At 37.9% G+C, this 23,025-nt stretch overlaps 1 protein-coding gene across 1 annotated transcript in view; it reads right to left on the reverse strand.

Annotated features, from left to right (window-relative positions):
• The window catches only part of LOC132934148 (G1/S-specific cyclin-D2-like), a 60,946-nt gene that overhangs the window by 22,550 nt on the left and 15,371 nt on the right, over positions 1-23,025 (reverse strand). The window contains exon 2 of the mRNA XM_061000424.1: positions 15,170-15,385. Coding sequence (XP_060856407.1) covers positions 15,170-15,385 — 216 coding nt within the window. The remainder of the gene's footprint in view (positions 1-15,169; positions 15,386-23,025) is intronic.

Raw genomic sequence — 23,025 nt, forward strand, 5'->3', positions numbered from 1 at the left:
CGCCGCCGCCGCCGTGTAAACACCACGGGGCCGTTCGATTTTGTATACAGACGTATTATATATAATAATATTATGTATATGATATATATCTACAACCGGCGGCCGACCGACCTTCTCTACATATACCTATTCTATTACTTACTACTATTATAATATCTTGTATAAAATATGATGTAGGTATATACCTACAATAATAATATTATATCGCGTGTGTGTGTGTGTATGTGTGTACCTACACCGTTTCCGTCGTCCCGCATATTATATACAACGATCGACGGAGAAATGAAAAAACAACGTGCATATTAAATTATATTATTATTATTCGGCGCGCGCACATATTATTATTATATAGTATTCTCGTTTCTTCTGCCGCCCGCCACAGCCGTATTATGGAACAACCAACGGGGGGAGAGAAAAATAATAGCGTATAATATGTAGGTATATAATGTGTATGGGCACACTGATTATAATAAAAAACAATAAAAAGAATCCAAGTTGCACGTTCGGGTCCGTCGTCCGTCCGTCGCTCGTTAACGTGGCTGTGCGCACACTTCTAGCGCAACACAATCTGTACATACCGCTGCGGCTATTATAATAATATTATGTACCCATATACATAAACATATTATTATTATTATACGCGATACATTATAATTCACGCGTCGGACACGCCGTGCAGGACTTCAGAAGCCGATTATATAGTATGCGCGGCGCGTACAACGCACACTGCATGCGGCGTCATTCGGTGATCGACAGGCTACGCCTCCGCACACATAATGGGTAGGTACCTACGTTCGGAATATAATGGGACGAGACGGAGACAGAGCCTCACGCTGATTGTGATATTATAACAGCGGTTTTCACGACAGTATAACATTAGTACAGTATTACATGCGCGCATATTTACTATAACGCGAATACGATTCACCCCGACGCGCCCCGTACACTGCAGGGGCAGATGACGACTTTTGTGTGACGGAATCGACGCGGACACACTGAAGCTATTACATATTATACTATGTTGTTGCAAGACCTTCGCTTTTTGTCCTCGGTAACCACATAATATCATTATATTATAATATATACCGAGACCTCTGTAGCCGGCGCCCGTGGGTTTTCGTCGAGTGTCGCGCGGCGGCGTTTGCACGTGGGGCTCTCCTTGTAACAAGCTCGAGACCCGCGGCAGAGTACCTTTATTATAGGTATGCGTTTAATAACGAGCAACTCGACTGGCGCATGCGCACTGACCCACCCGTTCCATTCATCACGAACCCGAGCCGTTTTCGATTGACGACTAAAGACACCCATTCAAGGTCGTCTTCTCTTCACAGTATATACACAATATGTATAATACAACCCTTTTTTTAATAGTGTTGTCAGTCAGGCCGGCGGCGGTCGTCTTATCCCGCAGCATTAGTTCTAGGGAATATATATATATATAATACGATATACCGTCCGACCGATGGTAATCGATTGAACATGGTTCAGCCTATCAGCTCTTTCTTTCTTTATTTCTGTATCTGTCTCTCTTTCTCTCTCCCTCTCTGTATCTCTATGTTTCTCTCTCAAACGCTATGCAGGGATCTCGAGAAAGATACGACATTTTAAGGAGCGATTTTGACAAAAAAAACGACGGATTCGTATATTATGTGTGCGTATAAATAGGTATAGGCGGACACAGCGTTCATAAGTACATTATTTCCTCACTAAATCCCAGAAAATACGGTGTTATCGCGATTGAAAATGTCTTGTAGATTTTATTTCTCGATACATTTGCCAAATATTTATATGTAACCCGATTTCCCTTTACTTTCGTGACCACTCTGCTTGATATATTATATACGCACGGTCGGTATATTATTATGTTTGATGTCGCACAAACAACCAACAATAACTGCTGAGGTATGCCACCGCGATAGTGCTGAAAACGATGTTAAACAGGTAGGTAGGTTAGGTTATATATATATAGCTATACAAATACAGCGGCGGAGGATGAAGAGAGAAGGAGCGATGGGAAGATGGAGGAAGTGGACGAGGAGTAGGACTTTTTGGAATGTGCTCGGTCATATTAATGTACATATTGTGAGATTTTTGTGGAAAACGACGATGACGACGGAGGCGGCGATATTTGAACGAAGTAATAATAGGGGGTTTTATTGAAGAAGGGAGAAAATATGTTTACCGAGAACGACTCGGCGGCGGCGGCGTACAATCATCATGGGTGTGGTGGTTGCACACTTGCACCACTATAATACGAGTATAATGTATATATACATATGCACAGAGGTATATACGTATGTGTCTACCTGTCGTCTTGTTATTGTTATTATTATCCCGTGGACCAGCCACGCCGGTGGTGAAGAATATATGTAGAAAGCGTCGTCATATACGACCGTAAGCTATAAGGGGAGTCGTCGAGGTCCCCGCGCGCCCGGCCGCCGTCTTTCCGAGGACAGAGAAAAATAATAACGCCGCCGCTGCCGTCACATGGTCGAGTCGTGTCTCTGGGTGTATAAATATTATAATAAGCATTATTGGGGCCGGGCTATACACGGGAAAATATTATATGCATCACCCACAGAGGTATTATATATAATATATAATATAATGTCCCAAGTCCGTATATAATAAGTAGTACATAATATATTTTATATAAGGTCGATTCGTACGCTTAAGAAATCTAACAACGAGCGTTTTGTTCGACAAATAGTCGCCAGTGCATTGATACACTGCTGTTGTTGTATATAAACGCGTATAATACCGATCCATTCTACTATAGATTTTTTTCCTATCTCCGTACATTCACATCCTTTTTTCTCTCTTTTTTTCCTCGTTTCAGTACTTCACGCTGGGGGGACTTTAAAAACCAAAACACAATGACGAAAACTAAACGACCGAATACACAATAATATACATAATGTATACTATCGCAACACGTACCTACATATTAAGTCCTCGGCGAGGCGCAGGGGACGGAAACGAACGAGAGGAAGACGATTTCCGAGTACTGAGAGAAATATTATGTTTGTTCACGAAAACGTGTATTAGATATACATATACAAAATATATATGCATAGGTACTACACACAGCAAGCGTTGTATAGATGTGATGTGATTATTTTCAATTTATTTCTAATGGGAAAAACTCTTTAGGTGTACCTTTTGTAAATACATTACGAACGCGTTATATGTATATGGTGTGCGTGCGTGTAAAGCATATTATATATTATTATGCAATATTTATATAGATTACACCCTATACGGCCGAGTAAATTCAAATAAAGAAACGAAAGCGAGTTCAAAAAATTCATCGATACATTTATATCAGTACCTAACTATTCTAAAACAAAATAAATACATTCCTACAGTCACTTATATAGGTATATAAGTAAAACAATTAATTATATCAAGAAAAATAAATTAATAATTATCTATTGTTTATTTTAACAATTTTTTTAACACTTTTAAATGCAATAGTTGCATGTTTCATAATATGGAAAAAGTGATTAGGTATTAACAATGTAGGTACGATCGATATTATTATTAATTTGGCGTTCGACTACGACAATATAGCAATAAGAAAATCGATTTCAACGCACCATAACATTTTTTTTTAGAATGTATGTACCCACGGTGCTTAACCTCCCCACATAGGTACGCCGGATGATAAAATAGATCAACATAAAATTCCACGAGCGTTGTTGTTGTATAAAATGTAATAATAATGATTATTGTTCGATACAGGAAATAGAGACGATGGCGGTATAGATACATATTATTATTATTCGATTAATGTTTTTTTTTTTATTATTATTATCATCATATAACCACAAACCACCGAAATTAAAGAAATAAAACCAAAGATCATTTATAATGGAATACACAATAATATTATGGTTTTTTTTTAATTTGGTTTCTAAAGCGGATGTAACATCTATCATTGTACTGCCATTGGCCGATAACGCAGTGTGATGTTTCGACATCCGCGACGATTGACAAATTAGAAGGCTAAATAATAATAATAATAATATAGAATATCATATATGCCGCCAACACATTGCATATAATAATGTTCATTTTTTTTTTGTGTGAAGAACGACTATAATATAAACTTCCTCGTCATAATGTTATAGGGTTTAGTATGTGTTGTCAGTTTTTTTTTATGGATAATATTTTCGGTTTTTATTTGCGCACAAAGCACACGTTTCATGTGTATGATCATCACACTGAAGAAAATTATGCCTATTCGTCGTCGTCGTCGTCGTCTGGTCGTTTCGCAAGAGAAATTAGCAAAGTTATAATATTGACAAAAGCCTTTGATATTATAATAATTGATATAATAATATCGCTGTGAATGTAGGTACGATATTTAAATTTTCTACCAGGGCGACGCACAATAGTTTCGGCTTACCTTACGGTCGCCTCGTTACGATTGAATTACGCACCGGAATATATAGTTTCTATCCCCTTGAAATATCGTCATTGGCAATAAAAAAACTAACAAGCCTCGTCGTTACGATCTCGACGAAACGTAATAATTGTATAAGACATGCATTCATCGTTATTAAATACACTGCGGACGGTAGAAGTCGTACGCAATGAAAAGCTTGGCTCGGCGACAATCTGAACCCACAAAAACTATCAGATACGATTTGACTATTTGACTAGTTTTTCTCAAATTTCCTGAAACAGCGAACGTCTAAGACATTGTTCAATAAAATAATATTTCAGTTATTATACACCACACGCGAGCCGAAAATTGTCGAAATATTGAATGTAAGAAAACCATTAACAAAACTTCGGCGGCGGACTGGGGAGACAATGACGGCGACAACCGATGTGAAAACCGCTAAATTCGATCGGGTCCCTTTGAATGCGCTACATTATAAACAGTGTTATAGGCGTGCACTGGAGGTACATGCCCTATGAAAGTAATTCTTTCTAAAAGGACCCGATATTTATAAATTTGAAATTTCGTTTATAAGATAACCTCGGAGATAGACGCTAAAGAAATTATAGACGAGTCAGAAATGTTGTAAATAGTTTTACTAATTTCATCAATTCGTAACCAATTTTATATTTTTATTACTGCGCTACATTATATAATTTTGAGAGGAAAGCCCCAATTTTTTTTTTCATATTATAGGTCTGCAATATAGGTTTGTATAACTGCGCGGTGCAGCTATATAACTTTCGACAAGCGTGAAGAAGAACACGAAAAATTGAACACCCGATCGAAATAATAATATATTATATAATAATCGTTTCGATGGTCCGACCGACGACGTCCGCGATGGTTCGCACATGACGCGCCGAGAGAATGCTAATGAGAACACGTTGCGCGCACGGTGTATACAATATTATAATAATAATAATAATAATAATTTATAATGGTGAACGCCGCGCGCAGACTTGTATCGTATTATATATATTTTTATTATTATTATTATACATGTGCGTACGACGACGGGGTCCCAGTCATATGGTTAGTACTACATAATATTATATATATATAAAATATGTATGTTTAATATATATATATATACAAATTATATACAAACACACATATATATATATATATATAAATAATTCATGTATAAAATATATACACATTTATATATACTATATGGCCGCTGCACCGTGTGTGTGTACTTGGAATGCGTTTCATTCATAAAATTTATCTGACAGCCGCACCGCACCGCGCCGCACACGATCATCGTATCACCCCGCTCTCACCCCCCCCCCCCCCCCCCCCGCTGACTCCCCTCCCACCGACAAAGACGCACGGCGCGCGAGCCATGAGAGTCGGTGGCGGTGAGACGACGAGTGTATAATTATTATTATTATTATTATTATTACTATTATTATTATTATTATTGAACGGACCGTGCATTTGACGCGCCGCCTCCTCGACCTCCCACCACCACCTAATCCTCCGCCGCCGAGCACTACCGCGGACGGTTTTGACGAAATCTCGACGAGACGATCGCCCGATCGGACCGCACACTGTGGCGAGATATTATTTGTGTTATCGCAATATTTATAGTATAATAATATTATAGGATGATAATGTGTAACGCGATACCTACGATCGCGCGACCGAGTTTCAGCAATAAAAATATGTCGGAGAGGACGTCGTCGTACACCCGCACGTGGTGTTGTCCCCGTTCAACTAACACGCAACGCATACCAAAATCAGTCGTTCACATTTCGTGTTCGTTGCTTAAAATATCAGAGTGAATTGCTCTTTTATCAAACAAAATGTTCTAGCTTTATCTGCTAGTCCACGTGTTGGTTTTTACAATAATTTAATTTTTAAACGAGTTATTATAAGAGTATGTAAAATATTATTGTTTAAAAATGATCATAACTAGCTTGAAAATTTAAATATTGTTAACACACACACAGCGTTTTCCGATGAATGAAGCCGCCGTCTACCGTGCGCGTCTCAAGTATTGTATTTTTGTATATTATTATGATTATTATCATACCTAGTTATTGTTATTGTAATTCGCGTAATCTAGTGTACATCGACGACGTTAATACGACGTTAAAATGACACTCGTCAGAGACAGCCAGAAAAAAAACAAAATATACACTGAGGCCAATTCGCAATGATATATATTATAATAATTACTCGCCGGAAGTGTCTCATCAGACGACGATCGCGCAAGCATTCAACCGACTGCACAGCGCAGTGAGAAGCCAGAACCGTAAATAATAATACAAAAAATGATTATGTGGCAGACGAACATCACAATCGCGGTACATTATTCTGATGGATATTATTATTTTTTGATTGTTGAGGTCACTGGTATTTTGAGAACGGTATTGACTGAGAAAATAATAACTCGTCTGTTTCCGTGAAGAATTATTAAACATTTCGGATTTCGAAAACAGCGCAGAAAAGTACAAATTGTTTAAAAAAAACCGTGCAACGCCGAATAATGCGATTATTGCAGCTCCGTCCGACCTGCGGGAGACGAATTATAAATCCTCTTGTTCATTTCACGAAAATGATGTAACCCAAGAAGACTTATTTTGTTTGAGTGTGTGTATAATATTTTGAAGTCTCGATATAGTTTCAAAACAGCGCGGCACAACATGAAAAACAAAACGGACCTATTTTTAATGTGGTTTCATTTACGAAGTGCACAATTAGGCTGACTTCCTGTTGGCAAAAAATTATAATTTATGCACAAAAAACAATCTTCTATGTTGCGGGAAGCCTCGAGGCAAAATTCTAAAGGAACAAATTTTTGAAGCACTATATTTGCATTTCAGCTTAAACCAGGGCTTGTATTTGAAAAAAAATTCCATTTTATGTTATTTATGATTAAAACGTTACACAATTTTTGCGTTTATTGTTATTCAGAAATAAAACGTTATACAAGTTTTACATTTATCGTTATTTAGAATTGTGTTAATACCTATTCAATTTATTAATATTAACTAATGCGAGCAGGTAATGGCCCGGATACGGAATATAATATAATCAATTTTAATGTCCGTATGGATGAAATAAATATTTCTACGAAACCAATATAACTTTTAAATAAATGGATTTTAAAATATTTCGTTTTGCGTTATTTTTCGTTCAACGTTAATTCTATTAATTACGTTTTGCGTTATGTTTTGTTTAATGATATAATATAATATATTTTGTTAATCGTTATGTTTTGTTTTGCGGTATTTAATTATTTTTGATTATCGCTTTCCATAATAATTACGTTTACAAATGTCGATCGTTTTTTTGTCAAATATAACGTTATAATCATAATGTTATTATGACGTGTCCAAGCCCTGGACTTTAAACGCAACGCATTATAATTTAAAATGGTTCGGTATTTATTTACCTTAAACTAATAAGTTTTAATTTAATTTAATAAAACAAAATATTTGTTACTTATAGACCACAACAAAACGATTTAATGTATTACGATATTCGGAATATTCATCATTAAGTTATGTTGGTGACAATTCATGCCTGCCATTTTGTACCAGTGCAATTAATATCGATTGACATTTTTCATAAGGTTGTTGTTGTTGTTGTTGTTTTCACGAATGTTTGACGAAGAAAAATTACATTTCAACTTAGTTATGGGAAAACCGTTTCCCATTATGTAGAGTGAGGATAAAAATACTTCGGAAATACTTATATTATGTTATAATATATTTTAGGACAGGGAATCAACTACAATAATATTGCAACAATAAGCACACTTTCATGTCATCAATTTTTACGTCAACGATAAAACCAGTCCGAAGATACACCATCACAACTGAATTGGATACAATACAATACGTGAACATATGGAAAATATTATCTCGCAGCAATTTCATTACTACTATAACTCTCAATATTAACCGGCATTGTTTATTTCTTTATTTGTTATCAATGTTTCACACGGTATAATAATAATACATAATATATGTGTACGCATTGTCCATTGACACTGTTCAACAGAGTTTTGAAAAACGATTCTATACAGTTATATACTCATATACAATTTATTATATTGTAAGTGTATATCCACCGAGGGCCGAGGATACACAATATAATAACAAATGTGCATTAATGGAATTTCGAGAATAACAAGCAATCATAAATCAACGTTTCGTCCATTTGGGTTGTAGGCTTCAGAGTAGTTACAAGAAAACGACAGAGAGAAAAAATAAATAAGTAGGAACATTGTATAAGTTACCCCAGGGTCAGGTCGAGAGTAGAGTTGCACCCTTAGGCTAGCAACAACGCCCTTAAACATAATACACAAACACACCCAAGGGCCTTGTACAACAACAAAAGCCATATATTATTTAAAATTGTCGGCATTCTTTCAAAAACATTTTTCACCGGACCTTAATAATAATAATTAATAGATTCGGGGAAAAGCAAAACGACACGACGGATGCGAAAAAAATTACATCTGTTGCGTATTATTATACTACTACTACTACTTCTACCTACTAACCTAACCTAACCTAATTGTGACACGACTATTACTACATAGATTATAATATAGATATGGGCCATTCCTATTTCCTATACTAAACACCCATGGGGCGGCTCGGCGTTCCGGAAGTTTCAGTATATGCCCCAGCAACACCATTGTTACCAGTAGCAACCAATAGCCAATAGGTAACCATTCTGACTTATCACTATGTAGTATGTACTAATAGTTGTTATCAAATAAATATTATTTGCTGTTTAAATTTTGAATCATTCGATTATTTGAAATTTTAAAATTGTATGTTGACATATTGTTTCCAATTATAAAAGTACAATAATTATTAATTTCAAATAATTTATAATTTTTTTTAAATAAAAAAAAGAAAAGAAAAAATGACTCGTTCATGGTATAAAAAATATATTACTCCATAACTTATAATTCAAGAACGCTTCCAGCTGATGGCCTATCCATTATGTATTATCTATGTATTACTTTAATACTACTTTTACTACTACGACTACCTGCGTACACAACACACAACGCGCTGTTGTCCATTCAAATTTCAAATGCATCACTCCGGGGAGGGGGAAGGGGTTGATTGAGTCCATTACCACAATAATAAGGTGTACTATTGCGTTGAAGTTATACTTTCAAAAATCACTTACTCCACTCGAGGTTTGCGCTCTCTCCCCCTCTGTTACATATCTCTATCACTATTGATTTTGTGTTATTAACGAGATGGCGAATGACGTGAGTATGAAATAGATAATAATTAAATTAATTAGCAATGTTACTCTGCAACCGTCGAAGGTCATCGCCGTTAAATGTTTGTACCAGAATAGTATTGTTTTTATATGCATACATATTATATATAATACATTAAACATAGGTACTTGAGCAACGCTGCACATTGGAAGGTACGCGTATCGTATAACCCGCAGCCAACAGAACTGGTCTTCGAACGAATAATAAAACATAAACAAAAAAAAATGTACTAACAGATTTAATCCCATAAATAAAAAAATAAAACCAAATTTTATATCTAAAACTGGTCACGTGCTTTTTTAGCACAACATTCCTTTGGAGTCTGTACATGTATATATTGATCTCGAGGAGTGAATTCTACGTAAACTGTTAACATGTAATATTATTATGTGCCCGTAATAAAATCGGATTTCAAATAATTTTAAAGTGTTTCCCGACACAAACAGTGATCTTAAATTACATTTTCAAAAGCGGCACAACGCTATACTGCGATATAGGTATAAAATTATATAGTTTGTTGTGCATATATATATTATATTATATTATATTGATGTGTACACGTACACGAGGAGACGACGGAGGAGGAGGTTTTAGAGTAGGCAACAGTAAAGAGTGGTATACTGCAATATAGCTGTTGTATACTATTACGATTATTATTTTATATTCGTCAGTTTTGTGGACAAAGGAAAAATAATAACGTTTTTAAGTGTGTGCGTCCCGACGGGAATGCCGTAACTATCAGCAGCGGTTGCCGTATAATATGAATGAAAGCCGAAAAACGATAAATACACTAGTTTTATGTGACACGTTTTTTTTTCGCCCTTCTTTGACCGTTCACACACACACACGCACATACAGACACGGGACCCCGACCGGCCGACAGTATTTGTTTTTACAGACGAACAGACATCGTCCGGAAACATGAATGGACCTAAACGGGAAACATTTACGCAAAATCGTTACACACACCATTCATTAAACATTACAACACACTACACACACGTCATAACCAATGAATAACACACACATGCGCCCCAGCAGCACCACACACGCATCCGCATACGAGACGCACACATTGTATAAGAACGTCGCATTTCGTATTCAACACGTAACGTCGATGCGTGCGGTGTATCCACACATGTTATCGAATAATATACCAATTTTTTTTTTTTTTTTAGACTGCGGTGCGTGGCGTGAAACTCCAAAATGTGTACGCGTACCGTGGTGGCGGCGGCCGTCGATCACGTGGCGGAGACTTTTCGACCGTACGAAATACGTAACAACGACGTTTGTATGCACACGTATTCTATTATATTATTATGTCCTACAAATACCGTCGGTAGGTGAGATGGAACGGTTTACAAGAAGAGAGAGAATAAGAGATAGAGAGAAAATATTACAATTCCTTCGAAGACGTTTCCCAATATTTCTGGTAGATCCGTTCGGATAAAATATGTTTTCGGGACAGTGTCGGGTACGAGAGGAAGGACGACGCGCTAACCAGAGGCGGCTGTGCTAACGAGATCTGCGTAGTCGTGAGACACGTTTACCGTCAATTAGAGGGAGACACGACTCGCGCGTACCAAATACACACACACACACACACACAAATATTCATCATTAAGCACGGCTCTTAAGTTACGTATCAATTTGACGAACGGCGGCGGATATTAATGCGATTTAAAGTGCGCGCGCGTATACGTACTATAATATACGGTGCAGCCCGTAACGCCCACCGAAAACGAGTCATCGCGAGGATAAAAAAACCGAACAAACAACCAAGCGCCTGCTTAAGGACCACGCGTGAGACGAGAGATACGTATTATAGTATAGGTATTATAATATATTGTGCGTATACGATATTATTACGGCGGCGGCGGCAGTGGCGGTAATAATAACCTGCGAGGCTGCTGCTCTTGGTGCGTCCGAATCGATAAACATTGTACTCGCTCGCGACCCGACTCGGAGGAAGGATTTTATTGAAAGGAGAGAATAAAAAAAACAAAGTGGCGCGAACGCATTATCACGATTTCCTTATACGTGGCGGCGGCGTCGGCGGCGGCATCTAAGCACAATAATAATAATAATAATAATAAAAACAACAATACACATCGGCTAGCGTGTATTACACACAATACGCGCGCACTATATACAACGACGGACCTGGCCGAGAAATAATAATTTCAATAACAAACGACTAGTGGCGTCGGCGACAGTGTGAACTATATACGTGTATATGTGTATAATAATCATTTCTTGTGTAGACGGTATTTTTTTTCGGGATGTGGGCGCGAAGGGGTAAACACGTATTCTTTTTTTTTTTCTAGACGCCGAGCGCTAAGTCTGCTCTCTGGCTCCGACTATATGCGACCAGCGATACGTAGTAATAATCGTGGTAATAATAGTGTCGTCAATACACCCACCCGCAGGGCACAAAGCTACAACAGGACAACAACAACAATAATAATAATAATAATAATAATAAAAAAATAAAATATTCTGAAGACGCCCGACAGACACCACCAACACATACGCGTGTACGCACGCGACCCGACCCGGTCCTTTCTCTGCACGTATACTAGACTCCGGTCGGGTCGAATTATAATATTCGACTTATAGTCGTCGGCCCGAATGAAAAAAAGAAACAAAGTAAAAATTCCAACCCGAACATTTCGGCGGCCAGGAAAACACGACTACGGACGGCATCCGGTCGACGTCGCGCGCTTAAACAACAAAAACAACTTCGTCTGCGGGCACATATAAAAGGTAAACAATTTATAATACGACGTACGTCTGCGTGTTTGTTGTTTTACGACGACAATAATAATAATAATAATAATATAGAACCGATCGAGGAGATAAAAAGATTTCGTTTTTAACGGTACCGTATAGTAAGTATAAAATATAATAATGTATTCCTATCGATGTTATTATTGTAATACCATTCTTACCATCGTCCGACGCATACCCATTACCCACCGATACTTGATCTGATCGAGCGGGTTAATCGATATTCGATAAGTCTGGTCCCTATAACCCCACACACGGCGCGTATTATAAAACTGTCGACCTTTAAGAGGAAACGTATTTTTCCTACAATGACTTTGACAGATTGATTATGCTAAAACCTTACTCGACAAAGACGACGACGGAGAGTTTCAATGGGGACATTTTTTTTTTTTTTATCAAATCTTAACGAATAATCCACAATTGTGTACGTCACGGTCGCGGTGTCCAACAGCGGCGGCGGCGCTTCGTTCTTGAAACGATTCGTTTCATCATACGTACTACGCGTTATTTTCATTTCTATTACGCCCTCCCGAATCCCGTCCCCAACCCGTCTCCTTTACAATAATAATAATTATTATTACCGTCGCCTTTTGTTCGACAAAATCCTCCCACGACGACACGCGGTAATAATATTTCGGTTTTTCGACCATTCTCGTTTCGGTTGTTATACATAATATACAATATACATATAATATACGATATAGTATAAGCGGTGGTAGTAGTGTGAACGCGCGAGCCAGCGATAGTTTCTTCTCCTTCATAAACACTCTCTCGCTCTGTCTAGCACACTTTACACCCATTGTGGTGGTCTTCTGCGCGCGCCCAAATCACGAAGGACACACATAATATACACACACTCGCACGCGCGCGGGAGATAGAAGGAATTTAAAAAAAACTGGCTAACGTTTCCTGCGCCGCCGTGGCGTGTACCACACGCCGCCACCGCCCTTTATTAGCATAACTCCTATATAAAAAAAAAAGTAGGTACACTCTCTCACGGCGACGATAATCGATGACGGCGGCTACGCGGTGGTAACACCACTCTTGGTCGATGATAATTTATTCAGATATTTTTTTTTTGTCGCCCAATTTTGTGTTCGTCTGCGGTGGCGGAGTCTAATATCGCGCGCGGGTACACACAAACTCCGGAAATTTACCCGTCTCCGCCTCACCTTTGCGCCACACCCGCCGTTAATTACATCCAAAACACACCGACCATAGAGAGGGAGGATTCGGTCGTGGCTTCTTTGGTATTTATTTTTCAATCGATACACATTATTTTGTTCTCCCCGAATATATCGCGCCGACTGTTGTTGCACGGAGATCGCACACGCAACTGCGACACAAAAATAATACGATACGCGCGAAAAAAAAAATTATAATAGCTGAGCGTATAGTACAAACTACCAAGTCGGCCGGTCACACCACACACATGATTCGCGCGCGTCGGAGTAGCCCGCACAACAATATTAATTCCCAACGACGGCGGAGAGATCTTATTTCGTCGCTAGACATTCACGTGAAAGGGTATACCCCGAAATTACGCTATCCCCTTTGACCTCCCCCACCCACCTTCGTGACGCAAGACTTACGAGTTTTTTCGTATTTCTACGCGGTATATGACTATTATTATTTCTGCAAACCCCAACCGGCCACCACGCTGGATATTTATTCCGAATCTATCACAATATTATGGACAATCGATTAAACGCCGTATTAAAATATGTAAACATTCTAAAATGGGTATATAGATGGTAAATGGAAATGGAATTACAAAGTAATCGCCGTCCGACTGGTTTTTTACGTTTTTAAGGCACGAAATCACATACCTACACATACCACCACGGTACCACCAAACGGACAGCGTTCGTGACGTAGTTTTTAAATTTTATGTTTTCTAACCGATTGAATCGAATACATACCAAGCAAAATACGCGACGATATGAATTCGATGAAACATATTATTTTTTATCATTTCCACACACACGAACATAAATAAAATGTTTCTTTTATCCGAGCCAAATCGACCAAACGAATTTCAGTTTATTTGTATTTGTGTAATTCATCGTTAAAATACGTTGGCGGTCTGTGTGCAACACCGAATACTAAACACTACGCCGATTTACGTAAAAAAAAAACAGAAAACAAATTCAACAAAGCGTGTATTTCATAATTCATTATGTCTATTATGTTGTATACCAAAATGAATGAATCCACTGTGCATAATTGACAGTTTTTTTTTTTGCGAAAATAACATCGAGATTATAATAATGCGTTTGAAATAATATCTGACGAAAAAAAACCTAATAATAAAACCCGATTTCAAGTTCATTCCTGATACTAAGATATTTATAGTTGAAAAATAACTACAAAATATGTTTGAACTATCGGATGCATAAAAAAATACACGTCATTATTATTAGAACAAATTTAACAGAAAAATACCCCAAAATAATATCCATTACTCAAGAAAACATAAAAAAATAAATAGTTTCGAGTCGTCGAACACAAACAAACGATTGTAAGCGGAGACAACACCAAAACAATGGGTTTGCAATGACAATTGACAATGAACTGGCGAGGGAGACAAGAAAACACCGACCATCGGGTTCAATATTATAATGATAACTTGAACGTGAAAATATAACGAGCAGACGACTTACCAACAATTCTTCAGAAGTAATGGTATTGTCCGTGTACAGAACCAAAAGGTCGACGGTAAGGCAGTCGGACTCTCGAAGTTTAGAACTGACCAACAGGCAAGTGGTGCCCAGCAGCTGTAGGTGATTTTTATTGATCGGATTTACCGACAGGAACCTGTCCATATAGTTGACGGCCAATGGAAAAATGTCTTCTTGGCACTTTTGCTCTTCGCAGACCTGCGCAACAAAAATAACACACAACGTTTACAACACCAAGTAAAATAGAATATACCTATACTAATTATGAATATAAAATATAAAATGTATTTAATATATAATACTAAGTCGTGTGGGATAATCAATTTAATAATATATTTAATAACACAACGTAGTTTTTATAATTAGTACCTAACTAATAACGTTTTCGATTTGAACGCTCGAGTACCAGACACATAATTATAATATTATACTCATATTATTAAGCGTATGAATTATACGCATAAGTTGGTAGGTTTTCGGAGAACGAGAACGCAACCGTTCAATTATAATAATAAAAAATAATTGCAACAAACTGTACTCGTGTACTCAGAGTTCCAAATAAACCAACACCTATTATTTTTATTACCATTTTTATCGTCATATTATTTTCGACTAATTCGTGAACGCTGTTTATTTACACGAGTTATTCTTCACTCGTAATCACCGTTTATCATCTGTGAACCGGAAAAGAATATTGATAAATATAAAATGTTTGATATAATGCGTATTACATGTTTTTTCCACAGTACAAGCAACCTTTGAAGTTTGAATACTATACATAATAAATCATAATATACGTATTCATTATACGGATGTTTTCTTACTAAATTTAGCTAACTCACTAAATATCGAAATATCGTTCTTACGCGCAGTCGATTGGAATAATTATTAGAAGAAGCGAAGACTTTTGTGTCGTAAAGCAAACACATCACACAACAGTCAACGGAACAATAAAGATCGATTATAGAGATGATAAGTAACATAAATCCATAAGAACATTTATAAAAATTATAATACGGCACCACGTTGCTCAGTTGTTTTTGATATTACATAATTTACATCAGTTGTAAAACAATATAATTATGAAATTATCCGTTTTTTGTCGAAAAAAACCGGTGTCGTGTCGCCTCAAGTCAAATCGTCGTTGACGTTGACGAGTAATTACAGGGTGCCAAAGTCGAGACACGATTACACACGAAACACGTCGCTCCCACCCGACATAATAAAATTCAACACGTTTTTGAAGAAGAAAAAAAATTCAGGAAGAGGACCATCCTCCCTTGTTTTGATGTGTGATGGTTTTATTGTCTCGGACAATACCGGTGGAGGCGGTCGCGGCATTCACACACGCCGCAAACACTGTGCATAAACAATGCGCCTTCATGTACCATTATAATAATAATGTGTAGGCACTATTGCGTTGCATGGAGGTAGGTATATTATGTATTATAGGTGAGGTACTCAACTACAACACAAGACGCGAAGTGGCTGCGAGCTGCAGTGTTCTCGTTCGTCGAGTGAAATCATTAATGGGGTAGATAAAATATAAATAATTTTTACGACAACCATGGGAAGAAACCGACGGCGGCGGCGGCGGGTTTTTGTATATACAATACACAGTTTCCGGGGGACCACCGTTTTGTTATTTGGGACTATGTGTTCTCGGTATACGTATAGGACCTGTAACATGCACAGACCGCGTAACGACGACAAGTGGCGGCGTTTTCGGACATTTCCTTTGGACCGCGCGTGATATATGCGTCCGGTCGACCCGTTCGCAGGACACGAAAAACGACTATACGAGGCACTAAATTAAACAGAGCGCCGCCGCACACGTGTGTCACGGGGTGCTGGCGGCGGCGTCTAAGACGCGCGATCGAACAAGGCGAGAAATTAATTTATAAATTAGGTAGAGAGACCTGGACTAAGACTTCGACGACGATAATAATAATAATAATACGTGGGAATGCTATGCTATGTATATATATATATACATTATGTGTGCGTGCAGCAATCATAAAGACTATAGTATACATATATATATTATATACTACCACCGATGGAATGTGCCTCCAGGTGGCTGGCTGACTGGTCGAGAGTATTTATCCGAGTCCCAATCGCGAGGGATGATATATACATAATAGCGTTTCCTCGCGCCGCCGTGGCGCGGCAGCAGTCAATTACCCAAGGGATAACGACGACGACCATTGGCTTAGGCTTGGAGGTGGCTCGGAGGTGAGAGATTTTATTGCGAGATTGATGAGCATCTCAGGCTGTACATTATAATGTATAATGCGTTCGGAGAAGATTGTGGGTGGAGCCAGGTCGTAGTCTTCGGCAGCGGCGGTGGTACCACTAACCGGGTTGTTGTCAGAGAGACGAGGGGCCCGGATGCCGACAATGGACGTTGGAATGTTGTTAAACCCGAAACGCATGTACACGTAATTGAAGGATAGGGTTTTCGGGTTGTTTCTTTTCGGTTTTTTTTAGTGCGTGTGTCCGTTCCGTTTTACGGCGCCCGTGGTGGGGAATAATAAATTAGAAAATTAAAAACCGACGACTTTTATATAAGAAATAGAATTTTAATCACCGACGCCGACGGTCGGTCGGTGTATGCATCAGACGAGTAACCGGAGAGGGGAGACTCGTTTGAACCGTGTGCAATGTACTTACCAGCGCGATGATCAAAATCAATCTGTGCTGGCGGTGGCCAGAACAGAGAAAAAAATCACACACTCATTTACGTGAAAATTAATCGTCGTCGTTGTCGTCGTGACTGTGGCGATTTCGAAAATAGACAGAATTTCTCGTAGCGCGTCATTGATCTATCAATCGCGGGTGTCCGAATTTTGAATACCATAGAATTACGTTTTAATTAAGTTTTAATACGTGACGACGACAGGTAATTTACGAATAATTTGTACTGGCTTGCTCGCGACTCTGACGTCGACGACGTCATATTATTATAATATTACTCGAAACTTAACATCAAACGGCTTATAGAACAACATTCTGTGTAGATTACCGCAGGTTCTAGGATCCCGGGTAATTGGCACGTTGCCACCGGGCTATGGGAAATAAAAAACGCTTAATCAAAATTTATCACTCCCGTGCAATTGATACCTATATCGTAATATATATGTATATATATGCATAAGAATATCGTCCGGGAAATATACACACGTGTAAAGCATAAATGAAAAAAATTGGAAAATATAGCAAAACATCATAACGCGTTAATGTATTATTATTACCTATATTATTAGGATTTTATTATAATATATACCTGATAGGACTTATTAGGTAATGAACTCGCGTCGACTGGTTGTATATATAATATTAAAAGAGAACAGGAAAGTAAAATAATAAAAAAAAAAAATAACATTAAATTGCGCTTGCGTACGACGATACGACATTGTCTTTGTGCCGAAAATTGTGTGTGTGTGGCAAAAAAATTTCGTTGTTTCGACCTTGTCTATTCGCGTGTAGATTTTTTGCGCGTCTACCCAAGGTCCGTACGTGCCAATTGAGATATGTATCCCACGTGGGAAGGGATAGTACGTACTTCCGCAGATGGAGGGGAGGTATATAAAGCCTGTCAACGAATTAAAACGTTGCACGACATAATAATGTTTTGCGCAATTATTTCGTGTTTACATTATTTACCAAGCTCGATTTTGCGCGCTTGTCTTTGAGAGATGCGAATTTTTATAGAAGTGTCCACATATGTTTACTGTTTTTTTCATTTGTTTTTCAACTTGAACGTCCCCGCGGGTTAGTTGATCTTTGGTTGGTTAACCTTACTAATCGACGACATTTTTGAGATTTCAAAAACGCACGGAAAACTTATTATTGTAATACTGTTACGATAATAATAAAATATGAATTATTGTTCTTGAATCGATTCGCGCCAAACGCGCCGCGCTTATCAATATCAACGGTCGACGCGAAAAAAAAAACGCATTCTCAATAATAAAAAATAAAGCCCGCCGCCGTCTCGACCCGAGTAGAAAATCGTCGCCGTCGGTGTACGAACACGCGCGTAACGTATACCACCATATACGCATAAACGGTCGTTAATAATAAATAATAATAAAACATATCGAGTGACCGTATCCCCCCGCCCCGTTCCACACACCACTCATCCTGTCCACTGATCGTTGGCCGTTCAACGACGATGACGACGAAATAAATTATATTAATATTATATTATACAAAAATATTACCCATGTATAGTCCACACACACACACACACATCGACGAATACCGATTTCACCCAAGGATAATATTATATGGCATATATAATATTATCATCGTAACTCCCCAACTGCATTGCGACGGCGGCGGTTAATGCACGCGTGTCTCTAGAGGCGTTCCGAATAAAAAGAAGGAAAAAAATAAAAATTTTAAATGGTTAAAAACAATAAGCAAACGCGTTCGGTCATAACTCGAGCAGTCCCACCGTCGGATCCAAAATTTAAATAATATGCGTCGTTCAATACGTTTATATAATAATATTACGTTCAGAAGATTCGGAAAGAGCTATTAATTTTGTTTTCGTATCGTTTTTTTTCTGATAATACGTAACCTCGAGCCCCGAGTCCGTTATTAGCCGTGTGTTGCGTGCAAATAATAACAGGTGTCAATAACTCGTTGCCCGTCGGTCTAATCGTCGATCGTCGGCGGCGTGGCGACGATGACGACGACGACGACTAAATTTTTCGCGATTCGCAGCCGACACGTCCTTATAATAATAATATATGACATTAGCAGTATTTTCGGCACACGGAACACTGTCTGTGAAAATCCCAACAGTATAATCAAATGGTGATCTCGTCCGCGGTGGGTGTGCGCGGTGGGTGCGCGCGTCATCGTCAACAGCCAAAAATAAAAATAATATGACACGATTTCCGAACAATATAAACGCGTGGCCTGCCGTAAACATGTCAAGCGAGAAGCGATAACGATAAGACAGTCTCAGTGGCGCTGTTTCTCTCGTCGTCGCACACCGAAAACCCATTGACGAAAAGAACACAAACCGTCGCGTTTTAAAGCCGTGCCGCGTGGACTAAAAATATATTATTTATATTATTAATATTATAAATCGTTATCTATACGGCAGTCGCGACAATAGCAACGAAAATGTTTAAATTGTGACAAAAACGTAGTATATTATATTATAACGATAATGGTAATCATCTACGTACGTCATACCCGCGAGTCCAACCCACATTATATGATACTATTGTAATATCATGTACCCATAGTTTTACCAGTCTTGGCGGCACACGGCAATAAAATTGTTGTAATTTTTTTATCAATATTAAATACCGAAGAACGTCCAAACTCCAAACACTAACTATATGGGCATTTTAATGACTAAACTTAAGTTGCAGCCATATTTGAGACTAAATCATTAAAGTATATTACAAGCATGTATCCTAAATCTGTTAAATATTGTAAAATCAACAGTTGGCGAAAATGTCACGACCGTAGATTGAAATGAATCATTTTTTCTTGGTATCTGAACGATAATTAAAAACGATTTTGTCGAAAATGAACGTCATAAGACATAACTCTGCAGAAAAAAGGCTCCGGGGGGATTTACACCCACAAACGCTTGTGATGCAGTTATCGTTCGATTGTAATAATATACAATGGGCGAATAATGTAGGATTAGCGGCTGTATAGGTAAGCACGCCCAGATCATTCTCGATTGTTATTTACGTTCCGGCGCACATAAAAACGAACAGATCGACATTTTCCGTGAGCGCGAAACAATAAAATGCATTTTCCAACGTACACGTCGCGTCAGCGCGATTATAGTCGGAACAGTAGACCACCATTTTCGTATAATAAGCGCGAACGGTTTTTTAATTTCTTTAATGCACGTCGATTATTATATATCTAGCGCAATTTTCATAACTGCATATTTGTGACGTATACTACACTATATTATAATTATCGACGTCTGTGATTAATAATAATTGTCCGTACACACCACCACCTCTTCCGCAGCGTAAAAGCCCCCTTCCCCGGCCTACACCGACATCACACCAACTACCAACAACACTCGTATTGACGTTAATAACGTAGGGTTACACGATGTTTAACAAAAAAAAAAAAAACCAAGTAATTAAGAACAAGGACGGTGAACGAAGGACCACTATTGAAATGATTGCGTTGTTGTCGACGATAAAAGCAGGAAAAAGATTCGTCGCACTTGGGAGGATATCCGAAACGGAAAACGCAAGCGATAACAGCAAGGACCGCCGCGTCACCCAGTCATTTCAGTTCCGTTTAAATTTTTTGAATGTACGAATGTTTATTAACATTTCAAATAAATACACACTTTGTCCATCACGGCGGCGGCGGTTAGTGATCGACGTAGCGGTCGACCGGAAATAAATTGTTCGTCTAGGAAAGCGCAACATTGATTACGAGTCAGTGTACAAACAGCTTTGGTAAAACGGCGACGAACCATAACGTTAATATTATTATTGTACTCGCTATTCGGTGCCAAAAAGAAACATTTTTAAAAATAATTGTACCAAACAGCTGAAGCCAACCATCAGTGTATGTACATATTTTTTAACGTAAGCAGCAATCAATTGCCTACTCCACGTCGTAATAACATCAATTATACCAAAGTTGCCAACGTGTTAAAAACAGAACAGTTAACTAGAAATAAATTAAAACGCTAAGTCATCATACAAAAAGATTCTTTTTAATTTTGTTTTCAGTGTTTATGTCATGTTTACATTAAAATACGTAAATATTAGGACGGTCAGTATGGCGGCGACAATTAATGAAAAATGCGCCGCTTAGCTAACAAAAATTAAGCTTTTCTCAGATGCACGTCGAATCGTGAGTAATAAATAAACGCGGGGAAAACCATTATTGATATCGAAACACCGGAGAGTGCGTGTAAGAAAATCACACGCGTTAAACACCGCTGCCAACCGCGACCACCACAAAAACCATTAACCAACACTAACCACTGTACATGACCACATCGCTTACATTATGTATTATAATTTATAATTTATATTAAACCCGCAACGACCGTACAACAAAAATAATAATAATATACCTACGCCGTTAACAAAAAAATTGTGTCTTAAACGAATATTAATAATATGGTAACACTCTTCGGGTGTGTTGCACATATCGTGTGTCGTCCCTCGCAGACATATCACATATTATTATATAAGACTGACAAATGTCCCACACATAAAAATAGGGCGGGAGATAAAACAGATATCATGATATTCAAGATAATAAAGATTAAAGAGATGGATACTGGATAGGCTATTGGAGCGATAATTCATTCCTATCAATTTTGACGTTACATTATAGTGTAAATATGTTTCATTATCATTTTAAAACATATCGACGATGGTTATTATGATTATATCGGTGATTTTATTTGAACATAACCTTAAATAGTAGCTTATGCAACATAGAAAACAGTATAATATATTTTCTCTCTTCCACAAAAAAGACCGCGACCCCACACAGTGTTAATGGCATACCCAATACCCATGTATCTATTATCTATGATTATATTATGGAAGTCATCGAAAGACGATTTTTGTTATTTACAAATTCAAAAACATTAATCAATAAATTATTTCATCGATGTGAAAACATTACGTTTACGATCAAATATATTATATTTTATCCGATCACGTGGACTAACCAGATAACGATTGAGTGGCGTGTATTATGATTTCGCGTTGGTCGGGTGCGCACCGCGCGAGTAGCTTTATTTTTGGAAACCCATATTATATTTTAAAACGTAAAAAACTATCAAACGCATCGTATAATACTATTAT

This window comes from Metopolophium dirhodum, chromosome 1 (assembly GCF_019925205.1).
Source record: "Metopolophium dirhodum isolate CAU chromosome 1, ASM1992520v1, whole genome shotgun sequence".
In the NCBI taxonomy this organism is placed as follows: Eukaryota; Metazoa; Arthropoda; class Insecta; order Hemiptera; family Aphididae; genus Metopolophium; species Metopolophium dirhodum.